A 22,174-nucleotide genomic window follows, 5' to 3' on the forward strand; every position below is an offset into this window, starting at 1 on the left:
TGTAGTTCCAGGCTGGTCTCAAAGTCACAGTGATCCTCCTTCCTCTGCCCTCCAAATGTTGGGATTAAAGGCATGCAACACCACGCTGGGCTGGTTTGCAAGCTTTTATTATTATTATTATTATTGTTTTGTTTGTTTTTTGAGGTAGGGTCTCAGTCTAGCTCAGGCTGACCTGGAGTAGTCTCAGGGCGGCCTCGAACTCACAGCGATCCTCCTACCTCTGCCTCCTGGATTAAAGGTGTGCGTCACCACGACCAGTTTAGGCATTTTTATGTTACATGCATCTTGCCACAATTCCTAAAAACCCAAACTGAAATTTTCTGAGTGAATTTAGAAATGAACCCCTCTAGTTCTGCACACCCCTGTCACCCGCAGTGTGCACCATGGGTTGTGACAGATGCCACTGGGTTGAATTGAAGGGGAATGAACTTTGCATTTCCCCTGCAATTCCGTGACTCTGTGATCACAGACAGTTGGAACCAACCTCTCCTCCCCCAGCCAGCAGTACAGAAAGCCCCTTGCCCTGCGACATACCTGATATCCAGTTCTGGGTTACAGTAGTGGCAGTAACACTTGGAAGGGTGAAGATGATGATGAGGGAGTGGCCCAGGAATAAAAGAGACAGTCATTCTTCTTCCCTTCATTGTCCCCTCTCCTGTCCTGCCCTCCTCCCTCCTTGGCTCGTGGTGTGACACATCATGGTCGTGATGATCGAATTAACCTCACCTATGCTCTCACAACTGGTCCGTTCTTCCAGCCAGTTCTCATCCCTATACATGACGTCTTCTCACCTGGTTTGACTCCACCTCAACACTGCTGACATTTCTAGATAATTCTTAGTCCCAGGTGATGGAGCATATCGAGAGGGTACCCCCACAACCCTAACCATTACGGGTCAGAAGCACCGACCCACTTCCAGTGGTGGTCACCAGAAATTCTCCAGACACTCTTGAGAGCCCTTTGGGGTACAAAGTCATCTCCCCTCCCATTTGAGAAGCAGGATTCCAGTCAATGTCTGGGAGTAAGTGTTTGTATTCTTCAACCCTTGAGTCTATCATCACTCCATCTCCTTGAGTCCATCAGCATCTCTAGGTAGAACTTTTTAAAATATTTGATTTTTATTTTATTATGAGAGAGAGAGAGAATGGGTATACCAGGGCCATCAGCCACTGCAAACAAACTCCAGAGACATGTGCCATCTTGTGCACATCTGGCTTATGTGGGTTCTGGGGAATCAAACCGGAGTCCTTTGGCTTAGCAGGCAAGCGCCTAAACCACTAAGCCATCTTTCCAGCCCTCCAGGTAGAACCCTTACAGGTATAGGGTTCTCCTTGTGTCCACTACTGCTCTAGGATCCTGCCCTGAATTTCTGTGAACCCTTTTCTCTCTCCATTCCACCCCTTGCCTGGGATCCAATTTCCTCCATGTTCTGCTCACAGCTATCAGCTCAAACTGGGGCTGGGAATGTATCTCAGTCTGTAGAGTGCTTGCCTGGCAATCATGAAACCCTGGATTTCAACCCTAGTGCCTAATAAACCACGTGGGTTGGCACACACCTGTTATTCCAGCATTTGGAAGGTGGAGAAATGAAGAAATTTGAGGCCATCTTGGCTACTTAGAAAGTTGGAGGCCAGACTAAGCAATGTGAGAACTCCAAAACAAAACAAAAAGCTACATCTCAAAAACAAAAACAAAACAAAACAAAAAAGCCCAATAGAAACAAAACCTCACCACACAAATTGAATACCACTGAACCAAAGAAACGATAAATGATTTCTGCTTTCCTTTCTTTTGTTCTTTTAAATTTTTAAAAATATTTTAGGGCTGGAGAGATGGCTTAGTGGTTAAGGGGCTTGCCTGAAAAGTCAAAGGAACCAAGTTCAATTCCCTAGGACCCACGTACACCAGATGCACAAGGTGGCGCATGCGTCTGGATTTTGTTTGCAGCAGCTGAAGGCCCTGGTGTGCCCATTTTATCTCTCTCTCTCTCAAATAGATAAAAAAAATGAATATTTTTTTTAAGCTGGGCGTGGTGGCGCACACCTTTAATCCCAGCATTTGGGAGGCAGAGGTAGAAGGATTGCCATGAGTTCAAGGCCATCCTGAATAGTGAATTCCAGGTCAGCCTGGATTAGAGTGAGGCCCTACCTCAAAAAACAACAACAAAATCATATATATATATATATATATATATATACACACATACATATATATATTATATAATATATATATATAATATATATATATGTGTATGTGTGTATATATATATATATAAAATGGGCATGCCAAGGCCTCTAGCCACTGCACACGAACTCCAGATGCATGCACCACCTTGTGCATCTGGTTTACTCAGTTATTGGGGAATCGAACCTGGGTTGTTTGGCTTTGCAGGTAAGCACCTTAACTGCTAAGCCATCTCTCCATCCCCTTCTCTCTTGTTTTGTGTGTGCATGTGTACTCACGTGTGTGGTATATGTGTGTATGTGTGTGTAAGCCAGAGGTGGAACCCCCAAATCATTGATTCAGCTGGTCTAACCAGCCAGCCTGCCCTGGGAGTCTCCTGTCTACTTTCCGGGTGCTGCCACACCCACCTGGCATTGATATGGGTGCTAGGGAGAACTCAGGTAGGTCCTTATACTCACTCAGTCTCCTTTGTCGCAGGACACGAATAAGAATGTCATCACCATGTAGGCACAGTTCAGAAAGTTCCATCCGTTCTTCCTCATGAGTCTCTTGGGGGTGAGAGTGGCTGGGGGAGGCTTCACTGGAGAGGACCCTGGGAATGACTCACAGTGAGGATGACCGGCCCTCTGTTCTAGAAACTCGGCCCTTACAGCACTACGCAGCCCCACCCGCATGAGCTTCCTGAGTTGGAACTTCGGTCTATACTGGGTGTGGTGGCCAGCTCCCCCACTTGGTCACCACCCAACCCCCAGGCAGACTGTCTTTTTCTTCTTTTTTGAGGTAGGGTCTCACTCTAGTCCAGGCTGCCCTGGAATTCACTATGTAGTCTCAGGGTGGCCTCAAACTCATGGTGATCCTCCTACCTCTGCTTCCTGAATGCTGGGATCAAGGCGTGCGCCGCCATGCCTGGCTTAGATTGTCTTCTTGTTCGGTCCTCTCTCCTCACATCCAGGCATCACTGAGTCAGACCTGCATATTCCCTAATCTCTTAGCAAACCTACCCCTCTGTTATAGACTCAACAACTGTCTTCTTATTTTTTATTTTATTTTATATTTTTTGGTTTTTCGAGGTAGGGTCTCAGTCTAGCTCAGGCTGACCTGGAATTCACGATATAGTCTCAGGGTGGCCTCGAACTCATGGTGATCCTCCTACCTCTGCCTCCTGGGTGCTGGGATTAAAGGCATGCACCACTATGCCCAGCTAAACTGTCCTTTTTTTTTTTAATATTTAAAAAAAATTTTTTTTTTTAACTTATTTGAGAGCGACAGACACAGAGAGAAAGACAGATAGAGGGAGAGAGAGAGAGAGAATGGGCACGCCAGGGCTTCCAGCCTCTGCAAACGAACTCCAGACGCGTGCGCCCCCTTGTGCATCTGGCTAACGTGGGACCTGGGGAACCGAGCCTCGAACCGGGGTCCTTAGGCTTCACAGGCAAGCACTTAACCGCTAAGCCATCTCCCCAGCCCTCTGTAAAACTTATCATGAAGGGATGTTGTATTTTGTCCAATGCTTTCTCTGTGTCTACTGAGATGATCATGTGAGTTTTGTCCTTCAACCCATTTATATAATGTATTACATTTATAGATTTGCGTATATTGAACCATCCCTGCATCTCTGGGATAAAGCCTACTTGGTCAGGGTGAATGATCTTTCTGGATATATTCTTGTTTTGTTTGCCAATATTTTGCTGAGAATTTTTGCATCAATGTTCATGAGGGAGATTGGTCTGTAATTTTCTTTTTTTGTTCTATCTTTGCCTGTTTTTGTATCAAGGTGATGCTGACCTCATAGAAGGAATTTGGTAGGATTCCTTCTTTTTGTATTTCCTGGAAAAGCTTGAGAAGCAATGGTGTTAGCTCTTCCTTGAAGGTCTGGTAAAATTCAGCAGTGAATCCATCTGGGCCTGGGCTTTTTTAGTTGGGAGATCATTGATAACTGTTTGGATCTCCATGCTTGTTATAGGTCTATTTAAGTGATTAATCTCATCTTGATTTAATTTAGGTAGGTCATATAAATCAAGGAAATCATCCATTTCTTTCAGATTTTCATACTGTGTGGAGTATATGCTTTTATAGTATGTCCCTATGATTTTTTGAATTTCTCTGGCATCTGTTGTGATGTTACCTTTTTCATCTCTAATTTTATTTATTTGTGTCTTTTCTCTCTTTCTTTTGGTCAGCATTGCTAAGGGTTTATCAATCTTGTTTATCCTTTCAAACAACCAACTTTTTGTTTCATTAATTTTTTGGATTTTTTTTTTGTTTCTATTTCATTAATTTCTGCCCTAATCTTTATTATTTCTTCCTGTCTACTGATTTTTGGTTTGCCTCGTTCTTCTTTTTCCAAGGCTTTAAGGTGAAGCATTAGGTCATTTACTTGCAACCTTTCTAATTTCTTTTTTTTTTTTTAATTTTTTAAAAATTTATTTGAGAACGACAGACAGAGAGAGAAAGAGGCAGAGAGAGAGAGAGAGGAGAGTGGGCGTGCCAGGGCTTCCAGCCAGTGCAAACGAACTCCAGGTGCATTCGCCCCCTTGTGCATCTGGCTAATGTGGGTCCTGGGGAATTGAGCCTTGAACTAGAGTCCTTAGGCTTCACAGGCAAGCACTTAACCACTAAGCCACCTCTCCAACCCCTCTAATTTCTTAATATAGGCATTTAAAGCTATAAATTTACTTCTTAGGACTGCCTTCATTTTGTCCCAGAGAATTTGGTATGTTGTGTTCTCATTATCATTTAACTCTATAAATTTTTTGATTTCCTTATTGATTTCTTCATTGACCCTTTCATCATGTAGTAGGGTATTGTTTAGTTTCCATGATTTTGTGTATGTTCCATAGCCTTTCTTGATATTGATTTGTAGTTTAATTCCATTGTAGTCAGATAGAATGCAAGGAATTATTTCAATTTTCCTGAATTAGTTAAGATTTGCTTTGTGTCCTAATATATGGTCTATTTTAGAGAATGTTCCATGTGCTGCTGAGAAGAATATATATTCTGAAGCATTTGGATGAAATGTCCTGTATATATCTGTTAGGTCCATTCCTTCTATGACCTCATTTATTCCAGATGTCTCTCTGTTTGTTTTTTCCTGGGAAGACCTGTCAATTGATGAGAGTGGGGTGTTAAAGTCCCCCACCACCACTGTGTTTGGTGTTATCTGTGACCTTAGTTCTAATAGTGTTTGTTTGATGAATTTGGGAGCCCTCTTGTTAGGTGCATATATGTTTAGGATTGTAATGTCCTCCTGTTGGAGTGTGCCCTTAATCAATATAAAGTGACCTTCCTTATTTTTTTTTGACTAACGTTGGATTGAAGTCTACCTTGTCACATACTAGGATAGCAACCCTGCTTGTTTTCTAGGCCCATTTGCTTGAAACACCATTTTCCAACCTTTCACCCTAAGATAATGTCTATCCTTTGTAGAAACGTGAGTTTCTTGGAGACAACAAATTGTAGGATCCTGCTTTTTAACCCAGTCTGCAAACCTATGTCTTTTGGTTGGGGCATTGAGGCCGTTGATATTTAGAGATATTATTGAAAGGTGTGTATTTATGTTTGCCTTTTTTTTTTTTTGTGGTTCCGGTTTGCTCTTTTGTGTTAACTAGTATTTGAGTATTGCTTGCTTTTTTCTAGGTTCCTTATATGTGTGCTTTTCTTTTTCTTCAGAATGGAGGATTCTTTCAAGTATTTTCTGTAGAGCTGGTTTTGTCTTCAAATACTCCTTTAACCTACTTTTGTCATGGAATGTCCTTATTATTTCTCCATCTATTTGAATGGATAGCTTTGCAGGATAAAGTAACCTTGGTTGACAGTTGTTATCTTTCAGAACTTGGAATACATCACTCCAAGCCCTTCTGGCTTTTGAAGTTTGTGTTGAGCAATCTGCTGTAATCCTGATGGGCTTGCCTTTGTAGGTAACTTGATTTTTCTCTCTAACTGCTTTCAATACTTTTTGTTGGTTTGTGTGTTTGGTAGTTTGTTTATAATATGGTGAGGAGAGGTTCTTTCCAGGTTTTGTCTGGCTGGGGTTTTAAAGGCTTCCTGTATCTGCATTGGCACCTCTTTCCCAATTTGGGGGAAATTTTCTTTTATGATTTTGTTGAAGACACCTACTATGCCTTTGGAGTGGAATTCTTCTCCTTCTACTATGCCCTGAATTCTTATATTGGATCTTTTCATAGTGTCCCGAATATCTTGAAATTCCCACTCATACTTTTCCATTAGTTCGTCCTTCTCTTTGTTGGACTGTATTAAATCTGCCACCTGGTCTTCTAGTGTAGATATTCTGTTCTCTCCTTCATCCGTTCTACTGGTGAGATTTTCTAGAGTTTTTTTTTATTTCATTAGCTGTGTTCTTCATTGCTAGTAATTCTGACTGGTTTTTCTTTATCATTTCTATTTCCTTATTTATGTCTTGTATTGCTTTCTTTATTTCATGAAATTGGTGTCCCGTGTCTTCTTTGATTCCTTTGATTTCCTCTTTGACTCCTTTGATTTGTTCTTTGACTTCTTTGAACATATTTACAATCATTCTTTTGAACTCTTTCTCAGGCATTTCCTCTAACTCTTTCTCACTGGAGGACATTTCTGATGCATTAATACTTTTAGGTGGATTTATATTGTCTTGCCTTTTAGTGTTTGTTGTGTTATAATGTATATTTTTGCATCTTGGATTAAGTTAATGCTTGGATTTTCTAGCTAGCTGGGTATTCTTAGCTGTATCAATTGATTTGATGTTATATATTTTCAGGGTAGGTGCTTAAGTTGTTAGGTGTGGCTCTTAAGACTCTCAGACTATCTACAAAGGTGTTCCTAGGGGTTGAGTTTCCCTGCTATGGGAGTATTCAAGTAGGCTGAGTGGAATAAAATATAGGTAGATTCTAAAATTTAACTAAACACTATACACATTCAATCAAAAACAGTACTGAGTATTTATGTAACAGTAGGTATTATAACAACCAGATCCTCTATCAACAAAGCAGTTAAGATTTCTGGTTTTTTGAGGGATCCAAGTCAGCTTGTGACCAAGTGAGACCCTTCCCTGGTGCTATCCCAGTTACTTTTTGGATGATTTTGGTCTCAGTCAAGTTGCTGGCTGGGTCGTTGGGCTACTATTCTGATTTCTGGAGCTGGGCATTGGCTTTTCCTGTGGGGCAAACCGAGCCTGGCAACTGTGGGCCTGCAGATCAGCACCCCCAGTGCTGGAACCACTACTGCTGCTGCTGAAGTTGCTGCTGCTGGATCCTTCATTACGGCTGCTGCTGCTGTAGCTGCCACTGCTGGATCCATCACTGCTGCCTCTGAAGCTGCTGCTGCTGCTGGAGCTGCTGCTGCTACCACTGAAGCTGCTGCTGCTGCCGCTGAAGCTGCCACTGCTGGATCTGCTGCCACTGGGGCCACTGTTGCTGGTGCTGGAGCCACTGATGTTGCTGCCGGACTCTGCTCCTGCTTGGGTCATGCTGTTGGCTCAAGTTGGCGTGGCCGGGTCCCGGACCGCTGCTCTGTTTGCTGGAGCTGGGCACAGGTGGTGGGGGAGGGGAGGAAGCCGCAGCTGCTCCAGTTCTCTTGCTGTTCCACGTGTTTTTCTACCTTGTGATCTGCTCCTCCGTTGCTCACTGCCACTCTCCCTTCACATTTCTTGAGCTGCGGAGAGTGCCAGTGTGAGTGGAAGCTCCCCGCACCTGGCTTTTCCTGTGGCTCAGGCAGAGCCTGGTGGCTTTCTGGTGTACTGCCACCACCACAGTTGGGGGACCTGCCGGGGCCGCTTTTGCCAGCCTGTGCGGGCTCTGGATGCTCTGGATCTCTCCTACTTTTCCACCGCCATTTCAATTTCCTATACACCTCGCTTTTTAGTAAAAGTGTGTATTTTGCTGAGTTTTTTTGGTCTTTTTCCACCCTAGGCTGCTTTGGCGTGGTACCTACACTGCTATCTTAACCGGAAGTCCTTAACATTTATTTATTAATGAGAGTGGGGAACAGGTGTGTCAGGGCCTCTTGCTGCTGCACACAAACTGTAGATATATCTGTCACATTGTGCATCTAGCTTTACATGGGGTCTGGGGCATTGAACCTGAGCTGCAGGTGTTGCATTCAAGTGCCCTCAACTACTGAGCCATCTCCCCAGCCTTGCTTTTTTGTTTTGAAGTTGAAAGCAATATAGCCTCCCCATCACCCCCCCCCCCAGGACCCCCAGTCCCTGGGCTAAAAGTAAGCCTCTTGTCAGGGATGAGGAGCGCCTTACTAAGCCAAAGAGGTGGCAGAAAGGACATAAGAGACTGAAGAAGGGGAGGAGTGCTTTGCAACACTGTCTTCCAAACGCAGAGTGGCCAGAGCATTCATGGCCTCACAGTGGCTGATGCTACCTACATAAGACCTGCGTAAAGGAGGGAAAAAATGATGACATCAAAACAGAAGAAAGATGCTGCGCATGGTGGTGCACGTCTTTAATCCCGGCACTCAGGCTGAGGTAGTTGGATTGCCATGAATTTGAGGCCACATTGAGACTACATAGTGAATTCCAGGTCAGCCTGGGCTAGAGTGAGACCCTACCTCGAAAAACCAAAATAATAACAATATAATAATAATGATGAAAGAAAGTATTTGTAAAGGAGAGGGATTCGGTGGAGGTGGGATTTGGGAGGAGGACAGGGAAGGTGATGGGAAGAGATTATGATCTTGGTATTTTGTCTACATGGATAGAAATTGTAGATAAAAAGTTTAGCCAGGGCTGGAGGGATGGCTTAGTGCTTAAGGTGCTTCCAGGTTTGATTCCCCAGGACCCATACCCATGTAAGCAAGATGCACAATGTGGTGCACACGTCTGGAGTTCGTTTGCAATGGCTGGAGGCTTGGCAGGCCCATTCTCTCTCTTTCTCTCTGTCTCTCTCTCTCTTTCTCTCTCTCAAGTAAGTAAAAATAAAAAATAAAGCTGAGCATGGTGGAGTATGCCTTTAATCCCAGAATTTAGGAGGCAGAGGTAGGAGGATTGCCATGAGTTCAAGGCCACCCTGAGACTACATAGTGAACTCCAGGTCAGCCTGAGCTACAGTGAGACCCTACCTCAAAAAAAAAAAAAAAAAAAAAAAAAAAGTTTAAGCCTGGCATGGTAGTGCACACCTTTAATCCCAGCACTTGGGAGGCAGAGGTAGGAGGATCACCATTCGTTCAGCACCATCCTGAGACTAACATAGTGAATTCCAGGTCAGCCTGGGCCAAAGTGAGACCCTTCCTCAAAACAAACAAACAAACAAACAAGTTTAAAAAGAACTTGCTAGAAAAAATAAGGAATTCAGTGGTAGGAGATTGTGGGATGATAAAAAGCAATAGGAGGGGATTAAGATCAGCATACATTATGGGGCTAGAGAGATAGCTTAGCAGCTAAGGCGCTTGCTATTAAACCCAAGGACCCAGGTTTGATTACTCAGAACCCATGTAAGGCAGATGCACATGGTGGTGCATGCATCTGAAGCTTGTTAGCAGTGGCTAGAGACCCTGGCATGCACATTTTCTCTCTCTCTCTTGCTTGCTCATTCACACACACAAATAATCAATTTTAAAAATGCACATTATATACCCACAAGCCCATGGAGAACACCAGCGACCCCACTGAAGAGAGTCCCATGCTGAATGGAGGCAGGAATGAAGGAAAGGATGGTACCAACACATGATGTAGCCATACATACTATGTTCTTAATAATAAAAATACATTATGAATATGAAAATTATCAAATTAATTTTTTTTTATTTTTTTGAGGTGGGGTCTCGCCCTTATCCAGGCTGACCTGGAATTCACTGTGGAGTCTCAGGGTGACTTTGAACTCATGGCAGTCCTCCTACCTCTGCCTCCCAAGTGCTAGGATTAAAGGTGTGTGCCACCACGCCCGGCTTAATGAAAAATTTTTTAAGAAAAGAAGAACCTAGCTGGGTGTGGTGGCACACACTTTTAATTCCAGTACTTGGGGGGCAGAGGTAGGAGAATTTCTCTGAGTTCAAGGTCAGCCTAGGACTAGAGTGAGTTCCAGGTCAGTCTAGGCTAGAGTGAATCCTTTCCTCAGGAAAAGAAAAGAAAAAACCAAAATCAATAAAAAAGAGAGCCTAGGGCTGGAGAGGTGGCTCAAAGGTTAAAGGCACTTGCTTGGCAGCTCAGGTTTGATTCCCCAGTTACCACCTAAAGCTAGATGCATAAAGTAGTGCATGCATCGGGAGTTCATTTGCAGTGGATAAAGGCCCTTGTGTGCCCATACCCACCCCCCCAGCAGATAGAGAAATAAATAAATAAATAAATAACTTTTAGGGAAAAAAAAAGAGAGGAATCAAACAGAAGGCAGAGACTGAGAACTTCCGCTTCACTACTGTAGAGACGTGAGCACCGCGGACAGGTGGAGTTGATGGGAACCACCAGCAGCAAGAACCAGAGAGGAGGGGGTGTTAATGACCTCGGGCAGGCCCCAGCAGAGACCCACCCCAGAATCAGGCGGCAGGATCTCTCGCTCAACCCGCAGAGCCAGAGCCAAGGACCGAGAGACCTTGGATGTCGGGGACCCCTGACTCCTGTAGAGACACATTCATCCCAGGGCAGAATTCCCTGCAGTTTCATCACCCAGATATTTCAAGGTTATCAGACAAGCATCCCTCAATCTGCACCCCTCTTTTTATTCAGGAGGGGTATGCTCCAGGAAGGAACACCTGGCTCCTGCTTGGTTTATTTGTTGTTGTTTTTTAATGAAGGTTTAAAAAATATTTATTTATTTGAGAGAGGGAAAGAGGGAGAGAGAGAGAGAGAGAGAATGGGCACTGCAAATGAACTCCAAAACGCATGTGCCATGGCTTACACAGGTACTGGGGAGTCGAACCAAGGTTCTTTGGCTTTGCAAGTGCCTTAACCTATAAGCCATCTCTCCCAGCCCTGATTTTTTTTCTTCCTCCCAAGCATAGGGTCTCACTGTAGCCCAGGCTGATCTGGAATTCACTATGTAGTCTCAGGGTGGCCTCAAACTCACAGTGATCTTCCTGCCTAAGCCTCAGAGTGCTGGAATTAAAGGCATGTGCCACTTTCTTCTTTTTTGTATTTTTTTTTTGACTTTTTTTTTTTTTTTTAAGACAGGGTCACTTCTGGATTTTCTGGCCTCCGGGCTGGAGAGATGGCTTAGTGGTTAAGGCACTTGCCCGTTAAGCCTAAGAATGCATGTTCCCAGGTAGCCAGATGTACAGTGACCCAAGCACACAATGTCACACGTGTGCCACAAGGGGGCGCAGGCATCTGGAGCTCCTTCACAGTGGCTGAAAGGCCCTGGTGTGCCCATTCTCTCCCTCCCTCCCTCTCTCCCTCACTCAAAAATAAAATACAATAAATTAACTGGCCTCAACATCAGTATGTAGCAAAGGCTGATCTTGAACTCCTGATCCTCCCGCCACTGCCTCCTAATTGGGATTACACCATTATGCCTGGCTCCATTCTTCTTCCTGTTCCTCCTTCCCAGCATCTGGAAACATCTAAAACTCCCCAAAGGAAAGGAAAAATAACTTACTTTTAACTGAAGAATGTGACAGAATCAGCCATGAAGGAGTCAATATGGAAAAGAGTAAGCAAGATAGTAGAATGAATGTGAGCACTTTCTACCCCTGATATTTTCCATTCATACTTAATTAAACATTTTAAGAGCAGTTAAAACTTGTTATTGGGCTGGAGAGATGGCTTAGCGATTAAGGCACTTGCCTGCAAAGCCGAAGGATTCAGGTTCGAATCCTCAGTATCCATATAAGACAGATCCACAAGTCGGCACATATATCTGGAGTTTGTTTACAGTGGCTGGAGGCCCTGACGTACCCATTCTCTCTCTCTCTATCTATGTGCCTCTTTCTTTCTCTCCTTCCCTCCCCTTCTCTCTCTCTTTCAAGAAAATAAATCAATTAAAAAATTGTTATTGTGTTTTGTGAAACTAACTTGAAGTGGAGATCATATCTGCAGAACCTCTGAGCCAGCCAAGCCCTTGGGTCCCAGTCTTGCCTCACTGGTGAGGAAGAGGGGGAAGCCAAGAAACGGCCACACCCAGAAAGGGCCGTGAGAATCTGCTTGTAGGGTCATAAGCTGTCACAGTACTTACTCTCTTCCTCTGTCCTATCTGGAAGCAGGAATGTCGACATCCAGGATCCAGTGGAGATGCAGGGCAAAGAGAGAAAAAGGTGTTAAGATCTACTCAGCCCTAGACATGGCCAAATAAACATCCCTGGCCCATAGAGCCCAGAGGAGAGGACCGTTGCAGAGAGAAATATACATACATACACACACATACATACATACATACATACATACATACATACATACATACATACATTTTACAGGTGAAGACAGCGACTCCGGCCTGTGGCCACTCTTTCTCCTAATAAACACTTACACAGCACCTGCTGTGTGCTGGGCAAAAGCACGGTGTGGGGGAAATGGCCCCCACCGGAGAGCACAGGAGGTCATGCCCATGGGCTCAGCACGTGGAGTCCCGTCAGAGAAGCAGGAACAAAGTCATCATGAAGCGGGGCGGCCTGCACCTGTCAAGGGGCGGCAATTGCTAAGCTTGAGGGGGTGTCTGGGAAGGCGTCTTGGAAGAGGAAATGATGTTTTGTCTGAAACCTGAAAGATGAGCAGGGGTTACCTGGGTGGCAAAAACACGAAAACCACGGGAGGGGCAAGAGGGAAGCCCCCGGGCAAGGCGGGGAATGTGGGCGCGGGTCTAACGGGAGAGTGGGAGGCAGGGCGGGGCAGGAAGGGCGCCAAGATCACTGTGCTGCACGGTATGGTTGGATGGTTTCAGGGCTGGATAGTGAAAAAAAAAAAAAAAAAGACACATGGGTAGTCTTTGTTTTGCAAGTGATTGTGTGTAGGGGGCACATATACCAGTGCGTGCCTGCGTGCGTGTGTGTGCGTGTGTGTGTGTGTGTGTGTGTGTGCATGCACACGTATGTGTGGGCATGTGTAGGTCGGAGGTCAACATCTTGTGTCTTCCTCAGTCTTTCTCCACTTTTTTTTGGTTTTTCCAGGTCGGGGCTCACTGTAGCTCAGGCTGACCTGGAATTCACTATGTAGTCTCAGGGTGGCCTCGAACTCATGGCACTCCTCCTACCTCTGCCTCCTGAGCGCTGGGATTAAAGGCGTGCGCCACCATGCCAAGCTCACCTTATCTTTTTTTTTTTTTTAATTTATTTATTTATTTATTTGAGGGAGAAAGATGCAGATAGAGAGAATCGGCACACCAGGGGCCTCCAGCTGCTGCAAATGAACTCCAGATGCATGTGCCACCTTGTGCATGTGGCTTACGTGGGTCCTGGGGAATCAAAACTGTGTCCTTTGACGTCTCAAGCAAGTAGGTGCCTTAACTGATGATCTATCTCTCCAGCCCTCTTATTTTATTTTAACTTATTTGAGAGGGGGGAGGAAGGAAGGAAGGAAAAAAGGGAGGGAGGAAAGGAGAGAGGGAATAAGGAAAGAAAGAAGGCAGAGAGAGAGAGAGAGAGAATGGGCACACCAGGGCCTCCAGTCACTGCAAACGAACTCCAGATGCATTTGCCACCTTGTGTATTTGACTTATATGGGTACTAGAGAATCAAACCTAGGTTCTTAGGCTTTACGGGCAAGTGTCTTAATTGCTAAGCCATCTCTCCAGTCCTCCACCTTTTCAAAATATTTCACCTATTTCAAAAATATTTTGAAATATTTTTATTTATTTTCAAGCAGAGACGGAGGGGAGAGAGAATGGACAGAGAGGGCTACCGGGGGCCACCTGATGCTGCAAATGAACTCCAGAAATGTGCACCTCTTAGTGCTTCTGGTTTTATATGGGTACTGGGGAATCAAACCTGGGCCTGCAGGCTTTGCAGGCAAGTGCCTTTAACTTCTGAGCCATCTCCCCAGTCCTCCACCTTATGTTTTCAGACAGGATCTCTCACTGAACCTGGAGCTCACTGAACCAGCTAGATGAAACCTGAAACTCTGCCTCACCAGCAATGGGATTGCAAGCATGTGCTGCCACACCTGGCTTTTACAGAGGTGAACTGGGGAACTGAACTCAGGTCCTCATGCTTGTGTGGCAAGCACTTCACCCACTGAGCCATTTCCCTCGCCGCCCATGTGGGGAATCCTAAAGACAACAGACTTCATGCTGAGAACAAAGAAGTGCTGTGAACAGACAGGACTTGTGTTCAAACCGTCCTTCTGTCACATCCAGCCTCGGTCTCATCATAAAAACAGAATCATAGGCAGGTGTGGTGGTGAACACCTGGAATCCCAGCACTTGTCCAAGACTAGCTTGGGCTAATGTGACCTTGTAAAACTGTGGAGAGATGGGTCAGCAGTTAAGGAGCTTGGCTGGGAAGCCTAAGGACCCATGTTCTACTTTCCAGATCCCACATAAGCCAGATGCACAAAGGTGAGGCAAGTGAAAGGTTGTACATGCCCACTAGGTGGCACAAGCATCTGGAGTTTGATTTCAGTGGCTGAGGACCCAGCTTGTCAATTATCTCTCTTTTTCCCTCTCTGTTTCTGTCAGTGTCTCTCTCTCTAAACAAAAATCCTAACTGTGGAATCATGGCCGGGAGACCAAACACTGTAGTTTTCCAGGTACTACAAAGGCTCTCAGGATGCAAGATATCTGCTAAAGCTGGAGACTTCTGGGCAAACAAAGATGGACTGGTCAGCCTGATTGTCATGGCATCTCCCCCTCTTAGGGGTATCATGAGCTCATTTAAGGTGCTTAATTAATTTGGGGGGGTCTTTTTGACTTCTGAGGTAATCTCACTCTAGCCCAGGCTGACCTGGAATTCACTATGTAGTCTCAGGCTGGCCTTGAACTCATGGTGATCCTCCTACCTCTGCCTCTCAAATGCTGGGATTAAAGGTGTGCGCCACCACACCCAGCAAAGTGGGGGGAAGGGCTGAAGAATGGGCTCATTAGGGCCTCGCAAATGAACTCCAGGCACATATGCCACTTTGTGCGTCTGGGCTTTACATGGGTACTGGAGAATCGGCTGTCCTCAAACTCAAGATCCTCCTGCCTCAGCCTCCCGAGTACTGGGATTGTGGGTATGTACTAAGGATCAAACACAGGGCCTCATGCATGGGAGTCAAGCACTCTATCAATCGAGTTACATCCCTAGCCTGATTTTTTCTTCTTTTGAGACAGGGTCTCATAAACTCCGGGATGAGCTCAAATTTGGTATGTAGCCAAGGATAGCCTTGGACTCCTGATCTTGCTGCCTCCATCCCCTAAGTAATTGGATTACGAGCATGCACCATTTTTTGTGGTGCTGGATATCAAACCCAGGGCCTGGTGCACATCAGGCAGGCTCTCTACCAATTAACCTACATTTCCAACCTCCTGCAATGTATAATTTTTTTTTTAACTCAAAACATTAAGGACATGGATATGTAGACAGGAGTGTTTCTAGTGAGAACACATGAAAATATTTCAAGTGTTGTTTCTGGGGCTGGAGAAATGGCTCAGTGGTTAAAGGCACTTGCTTGCAATGCATGATGGCCCTGGTTTGATTCCCAAGTACCCACATAAAGCCAAAAGCACAAAATGGACTGTGTGTCTAGAGTCTGTTTGCAGTGGCAGGAGGCCCTGGCATGCCTATTCTCTGTGTGTGTGTGTGTGTCTATCTCTTTTTCTCTCTCAAATAAATAATTTTTTTTTAAAGTATTGCTTCTAGGGCTGGAGCGATGGCTTAGCACTTATGGCACTTGCCTGCAAAGCTGACTCTCCAGGTCCCTCATAAGCCAGACACACAGTGATGGGAGTGTACCCCATTGCACATGTGTACAAGGGGGTACACATGTCTGGAGTTCAATTGCAGTGGCTTGAGGCTCTGGCATGCCAATTCTCTCTCTTATTCTCTCTTGCTCTCTCACTCTTGAATTAAAAAACAAAAACACAGTGCTGGAGAGATGGCTTAGCTGTTAAGGTGCTTGCCTACAAAGCCAAAGGACCCAGGTTCTATCCCTCAGGACCCATGTAAGCCAGATGCGTAAGGTGATACATGTGTCTGGAGTTCATTTGCAGTGTCTGAAGGCCCTGACATGCTCATTCTCTCTTTCTATCTGCCTTTCTCTTCCCTCTCTCTCTCTCTCTCTCTCACACACACACACACAGATAAAATAACGTTTTAAAAACAAAGGCTGGGAAAGATGGCTCAGGGATTAAGACACTTGCCTGCAAAGCCTAATAACCTGGGCTCAATTCCCCAGTATCCATGTAAAGCCAGATGCACAAAGTGGCACATGCATTTGGAGATTGTTTGCAGCAGTTAGAAGCTTCAGCACCCATTCTCTCTCTTTCTCTCCTTGCAAATAAGTTAAAAAAAAAAATTTAAACAGTAAATAAACAAGGTGGAGAGCAATTGAGGAAGATGCCCAGGATCAACCTCTGGTCTCCACACACGTGTGCACACACACACACTCACGTGTGCCCACACACATATAAGCATGCATACATACACATGCACAATGCACAATACATATAGGAAAAAGAAAAAAAGATCAAGTAAAGAAAACACGGGACTGGGGAGTATCCAAAGCGTTCTGTAGAATCACGAGGCGCGGGTCATCTGTCTGTCGGTAAGAGCAGGGAAAGACCAGTACCAGAGACGTAAGCCAACACTTACCATCTGGGCTCAGTCTGCTCATTAGCCCTGAGGAAGAAAACAGAACAGATGCTATCAACATGCACAACAAATGAGACACAAATAAAATCCCAACTCGTGGACTTTCCTAGCTCCACAGATTTAGCCAACTTTCTTCTTAGGGAAGTGTGGTTACAGCATTTCTGATAAGATTTGAAGTTTCTGAGCTGGAGAGGTGGACCAGTGGTTAAATGCACCTGCTTGCAAAGCCTGACGGCCCAGGTTTGACTCTCCAACACCCACGTATAACCAGATGCACAAAGTGGCACATGCAAGTTTGCAGTGGCAAAAGTTCCTGGCATGCCCGTTCTCTCTCTCTCTTTCCCTGCCTCTCTCTCTGTCTTTCTGTTTGCGAATAAATTAGTTAATTAAAAAAGATTTAGGGGCTGGAGAGATGGCTTAGCGGTTAAGTGCTTGCCTGTGAAGCCTAAGAACCCCGGTTCGAGGCTCATTTCCCCAGGACCCACATTAGCCAGATGCACAAGGGGGCGCATGCGTCTGGAGTTCGTTTGCAGTGGCTGGAAGCCCTGGCGTGCCCATTCTCTCTCTATCTGTCTCTTTCTCTCCCTCTCTCTCTGTCACTTTCAAATAAATAAAAAATGAACAAAAAATTTTTTTTGAAGATTTAGGCCAGGCATGGTGGTGTACACCTTTAATCCTAGCACTTGGGAGGCAGAGGTAGGAGGGTTGCCATGAGTTGGAAGCCACCCTGAGACTACATAGTGAATTCCAGGTCATCCTGAGCTAGAGTGAGTCCCTACATAGAAAAAAACAAAAACAAAAACAAAAAGATTTAGGGCTGGAGAGATGGCTTCATGGTTGAGACACTTGCCTATGAAGCCTAATGACCCAGGTTCAATTCCTGGGTACCTATGTAAGCCAGATGCAAAAGTTGGCCCAAGAGCCTTGAGTTCATTTGCAGTGGCTGGAGGCCCTAGCATGCCTATTTTCTCTCTCAAAAAAAGTAAATTGAAATTTAAACGATTTAGAGTTTCCTTGATAATTTCACCAACCCCTTGTCCCTTGTTCCACTCAATTACATAAGGAATCATTTGCCTCTAATGTTATTTAATTTCTATTTGTAGCCAAATGTTACTCAAGCACTATGGTCTGAAAACCAGGTCAGTAGATGAACATAGAATACACCTCCTCAAATGAAGATGGCTGGGGCATCATCGCAAGATATTCGGGAGCTATGGGCGTATCAGGAATGCATCACTGAAATGTGTGTGGTACTGACAAAAGGTAAGCAAGAAGTCAGAGGTAACCAAATACAGCTGTAGCTGTGTCTCCTGGTGATTACAATGTCACTTTGTAGTCAGACGGCCTTGAAGACGCAGTTAGGTTGTGTGATAGTTTGAATGAAGTGTCCTCTGTGAACTCATGTGTTCTGAATGCTTGGTTCCAAGCTGATGGCAATTTGGGAGGCGGAGCCTTGCTGGAGGAGGTGTGTTATTCGGGGCAGACTTATGGGTCCGCCCTTTCTCCTGTCATCATGGAGTCTGAAAGCCAAAATAAATAACTTCTTCCATATACTACTTTTGGTCAGGTGCTCTGCACCAGCAACACGAAGGTAAATGCAATGGGTTGTTTTTACTATATGTGAAATTAAAGCACCAGGGCATTTCCCCCATATACGCACTGACAGCAGGTCTGCATCCTCCAAAAACCACGACGTCACTATAATATCATTAGCATTATAGTTTTGACAACCCCCGGCGGATCATGGGAGAAAACAATGTAAAATGAAGATGTAGTCCACTATGATTTAAGAAAAGGTCACCTTACTCCATGAGTAGGCTACCTGATGAATAAATACTCATAAAAAACATATTTAAGGGCTGGAGAGATGGCTTAGCAATTAAGGCATTTGCCTGTGAAGCCTAAGGACCCAGGTTAGAAACCCTAATACCTATGTAAGCCAGAGGTACTAGGTGGTGGATGTGTCTGGAGTTCGTTTGCTGGAGACCCTGGCACACCCATTCTCTCTCTCTCTAACAAATAAGTTAAATTTTAAAAAACATAGGTCTGTCCTCACATACTTTTGGGGCATCCCTGTCCAATCTTTGCTAAATAAACTTCGGCTAAACTGTGTCTCTCAACTGAATTTGTTTTTGTTTTTGTTTTTGTTTTTTTCAGGCAGGGTCTCACTCTAGCCCAGGCCTGCCTGGAATTCACTCTGTGTGTGATCTCAGGCTGGCCTTGAACTCACAGCGATCCTCCTACCTCTGCCTTCTCTACTACGGGGATCAAAGGTGTGCACCACCACTCCTGGATTCAACTGAGTTTTTAACTTTGAGAAGATAGCTTTTTAGGATGTTAACCCACTGTCTTCTCAGATTATAGGTTCTCAATTAAGTGCCATTTTAAGATTCAATTCCTGCTCCTGCTTATTGGTGCCAGAAGTGGCCGGAAGCTCACAAACTCTGGGATTCTGGTTACAGTGAAGTAAATGGCTGTTAAGTGGTACATATTCCACCAGATTCTGAGTTCATACCACTCTTTCTTTGGGCTTCCATCATCCAAACATGAGTGCAGACACATACTAAATGCTTACAAATTCTTTCTCTTTCTCTTTTTTTTTTTTTTTTTTCCGAGGTAGGGTCTCACTCTACCTTAGGCTGACCTGGAATTCACTCTGTAGTCTCAGGGTAGCCTTGAACTCACGGTGATCTTCCTACCTCTGCCTCCTGAGTGCTGGGATTAAAGGCGTGTGCCACCACACCCGGCATAATTTTTTTTTTCTTTTTGGTGTGTGTAATGTGTGTGTATGTGCATGTTCATATATGTGAGTGCAGTGTGAGCATGCCACAGTGCACACGTGGAGGTCCCTGTCATCTACCTTGTTTTGAGACAAGAGTCTCTCACTGTTCACTGCTGTGTTTGACAGGCTAAGTGGCCCACAAGTGTCTGGATTCTTCTAGACCTAGGCACACTCAGATTACTGATGCAAGTGCTACAGCATCTGGATTTGTGTTGGCTCTGAGGATCCGAACTCAGAACTCAGGTGCTCACACTTGCACGGCAAGCGCTTCACCCACAGAGCCAGTCTCCTCAGCCCAATGCTCACAAGCTCATATTCAAAGTTTTCCACTGAGGTTCCCAGTCCAAGACATTATCAATATGACCATGGTACTTACCCAGGATCCCTGATGTCAGCCGGACCAGGAGAGGTTAGGTAGCGTGATGGCCAAGGTTGTAGATGACGTGCAGAAGGTTGAGCCCAATGGGTCATGGAGGGGAAGCCATAAATAGAAAGACAAGGTCATCAGGAGGAACCATAGTGTTGGGAAGCAGTGACAGAGGAGTGCTCAGCACTGCAATATCTCTATCACACCTTCCGAGGCTCGGGGTCCATTGCGGAAGAGGTGGCAGAAAGAATGTAAGAGCCAAAGGAAGGGTAGGACTCCTTACAGTGTGCTCCTGCAGACACAAAATGGCCTGGATATCCATGACCTCACAGTACCTGACACTACCTACACAAGACCATCATAATAGGAGGAAAAGATGATGACATCAAAATAAAAGAGAGACTGATTGAGAGGGGGAGGGGATATGATGGAGAATGGAGTTGCAAAGGGGAAATTGGGGGAAGGGAGGTAATTACCATGGGCTATTGTCTATAATTATGGAAGCTGCCAACAAAAATAGATAAATTAAAGCTGGGCATGGTGGCACACACCTTTAATCCCAGCACTCAGGAGGCAGATATGGGAGGATCGCTGTGAGTTTGAGGCCACCCTGAGACTACATAGTGAATTTCAGGTCAGCCTGGGGTAGAGTGAGACCCTACCTCAAAAAAAAAAAAGCAATCAATCAATAAAAATTAATAAATTAATTAATAAAAAAGGACAAAATCAGACACTAGGGGCTGGGAGCTTGTTGGAAAGTGGAATCTACAATGGGTGTGATATGAGGTCAGTAACTAAGCTGGAGGCCCTGCAAAGCCCTCACCCTAGCAGCTCAGGCATGGGAGAATTTAGTAATCTGGGAAAGGGAGCCGAAAAGCAGTCACAGTTTGCCTATAGTCGTGCTAAGAGGAGGAAAAATCTGTGATTCTAGAATAGGGAAGTAAGCCCTTTTTCTTTTTTTTAAGCTGGACACGATGGTTAACACTTTTAATCCCAGCACTCAGGAGGCAGAGGTAGGAGGATTGCCGAGAGTTTGAGGCCACCCTCAGACTACATAGTGAATTCCAGGTCAGCCTGGACTAGAGTGAGACCCTACTTCAGAAAAGAAAAAAAAACTTGAGAGAGAGACAGAGAGAGAAAGAGAGAGAATTGGCTTGCCAGGGCCTCAGCTACTGATATTAAACTCAACGCCCCACCACCTACTGGGCGTGTGTGACTTTGCGCTGTGTCACCTTTGTGCATCTGGCATCTGTGGGATCTGGAAAGTCGAACCTGGGTCCTTAGGCTTTGCAGGCAAGTGCTTTAATCACTAAGCCATCTCTCCAGCCCTAAACTCTTTTCCTGACTGCATTTTATTTGATTTTAGGATGGTGTGTGTGTGTGGGGGGGTGCACATGTGCCATAGGGCATGAGTGACCATCAGAAGACAATCCTGGTGTTTTTCCTTGCCTTTGACCTTGTTTGAAGCAGAGTCTCTTGTTCATCACTGTGTATGATGGGCCAGCTTGACTGTGATCTCCCAGAGATACTCCCATCTCTGCCTCCCGCCGTGCATAAGGAGCCCTGGGATTACAGACCCACACCACCACACCCAGCTGGGTTTGGGGGATCCCAACTCAGGAGCTTCCACTGAGCATTTCCCCAGCCTCCACTGTTTGTTTGTTGTTGGGTTTGTTGTGTTCAAGGTAGGGTCTCATTCTGTCCCAAACTGACCTGCCACTCTGTAGTCTCAGGCTGGCCTTGAATTTATGGCAATCCTCCTACCTCTGCCTCCAGAATGCTGGGATTAAAGGAGTGTGCCATCATGCCCAGCTCCGTTGATTATGTTTGGTTGATGCTATTTTTCATGGTTCTGGGAATTGAACCGAAGGCTTTATGCATGCTAGGCAAATGCTATGCCACTGAGCACCATCTCTTCTGAGTGCCAGACTTTTCATCTCTCTGTATGTACTTCATCTCAATACTCTGCGACCAGAGTGTTGCCCCCGCATGTTGATGGGGAGATGACAGTCCAAGAAATAGAGGATTTATAGAAAGTTATGCAGCTCGTAAGTGAAAGAAAAAAATTTAAAGTCAGATCTCTCTGACTTGCTTTATAAGTGTTGGTTTCCTCTTTTGTAAGTTTTTGAGATACAAACTGACCTGGAATTTACTATGCACTCTCAGGGTGGCCAAGAACTCACAGCAAT

At 45.0% G+C, this 22,174-nt stretch overlaps 1 protein-coding gene across 1 annotated transcript in view; it reads right to left on the reverse strand.

Moving 5' to 3' along the window:
- Positions 1-2,642: 2,642 nt before the first annotated feature.
- Eddm13 (epididymal protein 13) overlaps positions 2,643-22,174 on the reverse strand; it is a 34,311-nt gene continuing 14,779 nt past the window's right edge. Inside the window, exons 3-6 of the mRNA XM_045133321.1 lie at positions 16,837-16,887; positions 12,778-12,811; positions 10,540-10,737; positions 2,643-2,865 (exon numbers count right to left, since the gene is read on the reverse strand). Coding sequence (XP_044989256.1) covers positions 2,643-2,865; positions 10,540-10,737; positions 12,778-12,811; positions 16,837-16,887 — 506 coding nt within the window. The remainder of the gene's footprint in view (positions 2,866-10,539; positions 10,738-12,777; positions 12,812-16,836; positions 16,888-22,174) is intronic.

Source organism: Jaculus jaculus, chromosome 14 (genome assembly GCF_020740685.1).
Source record: "Jaculus jaculus isolate mJacJac1 chromosome 14, mJacJac1.mat.Y.cur, whole genome shotgun sequence".
Classification (NCBI taxonomy): domain Eukaryota; kingdom Metazoa; phylum Chordata; class Mammalia; order Rodentia; family Dipodidae; genus Jaculus; species Jaculus jaculus.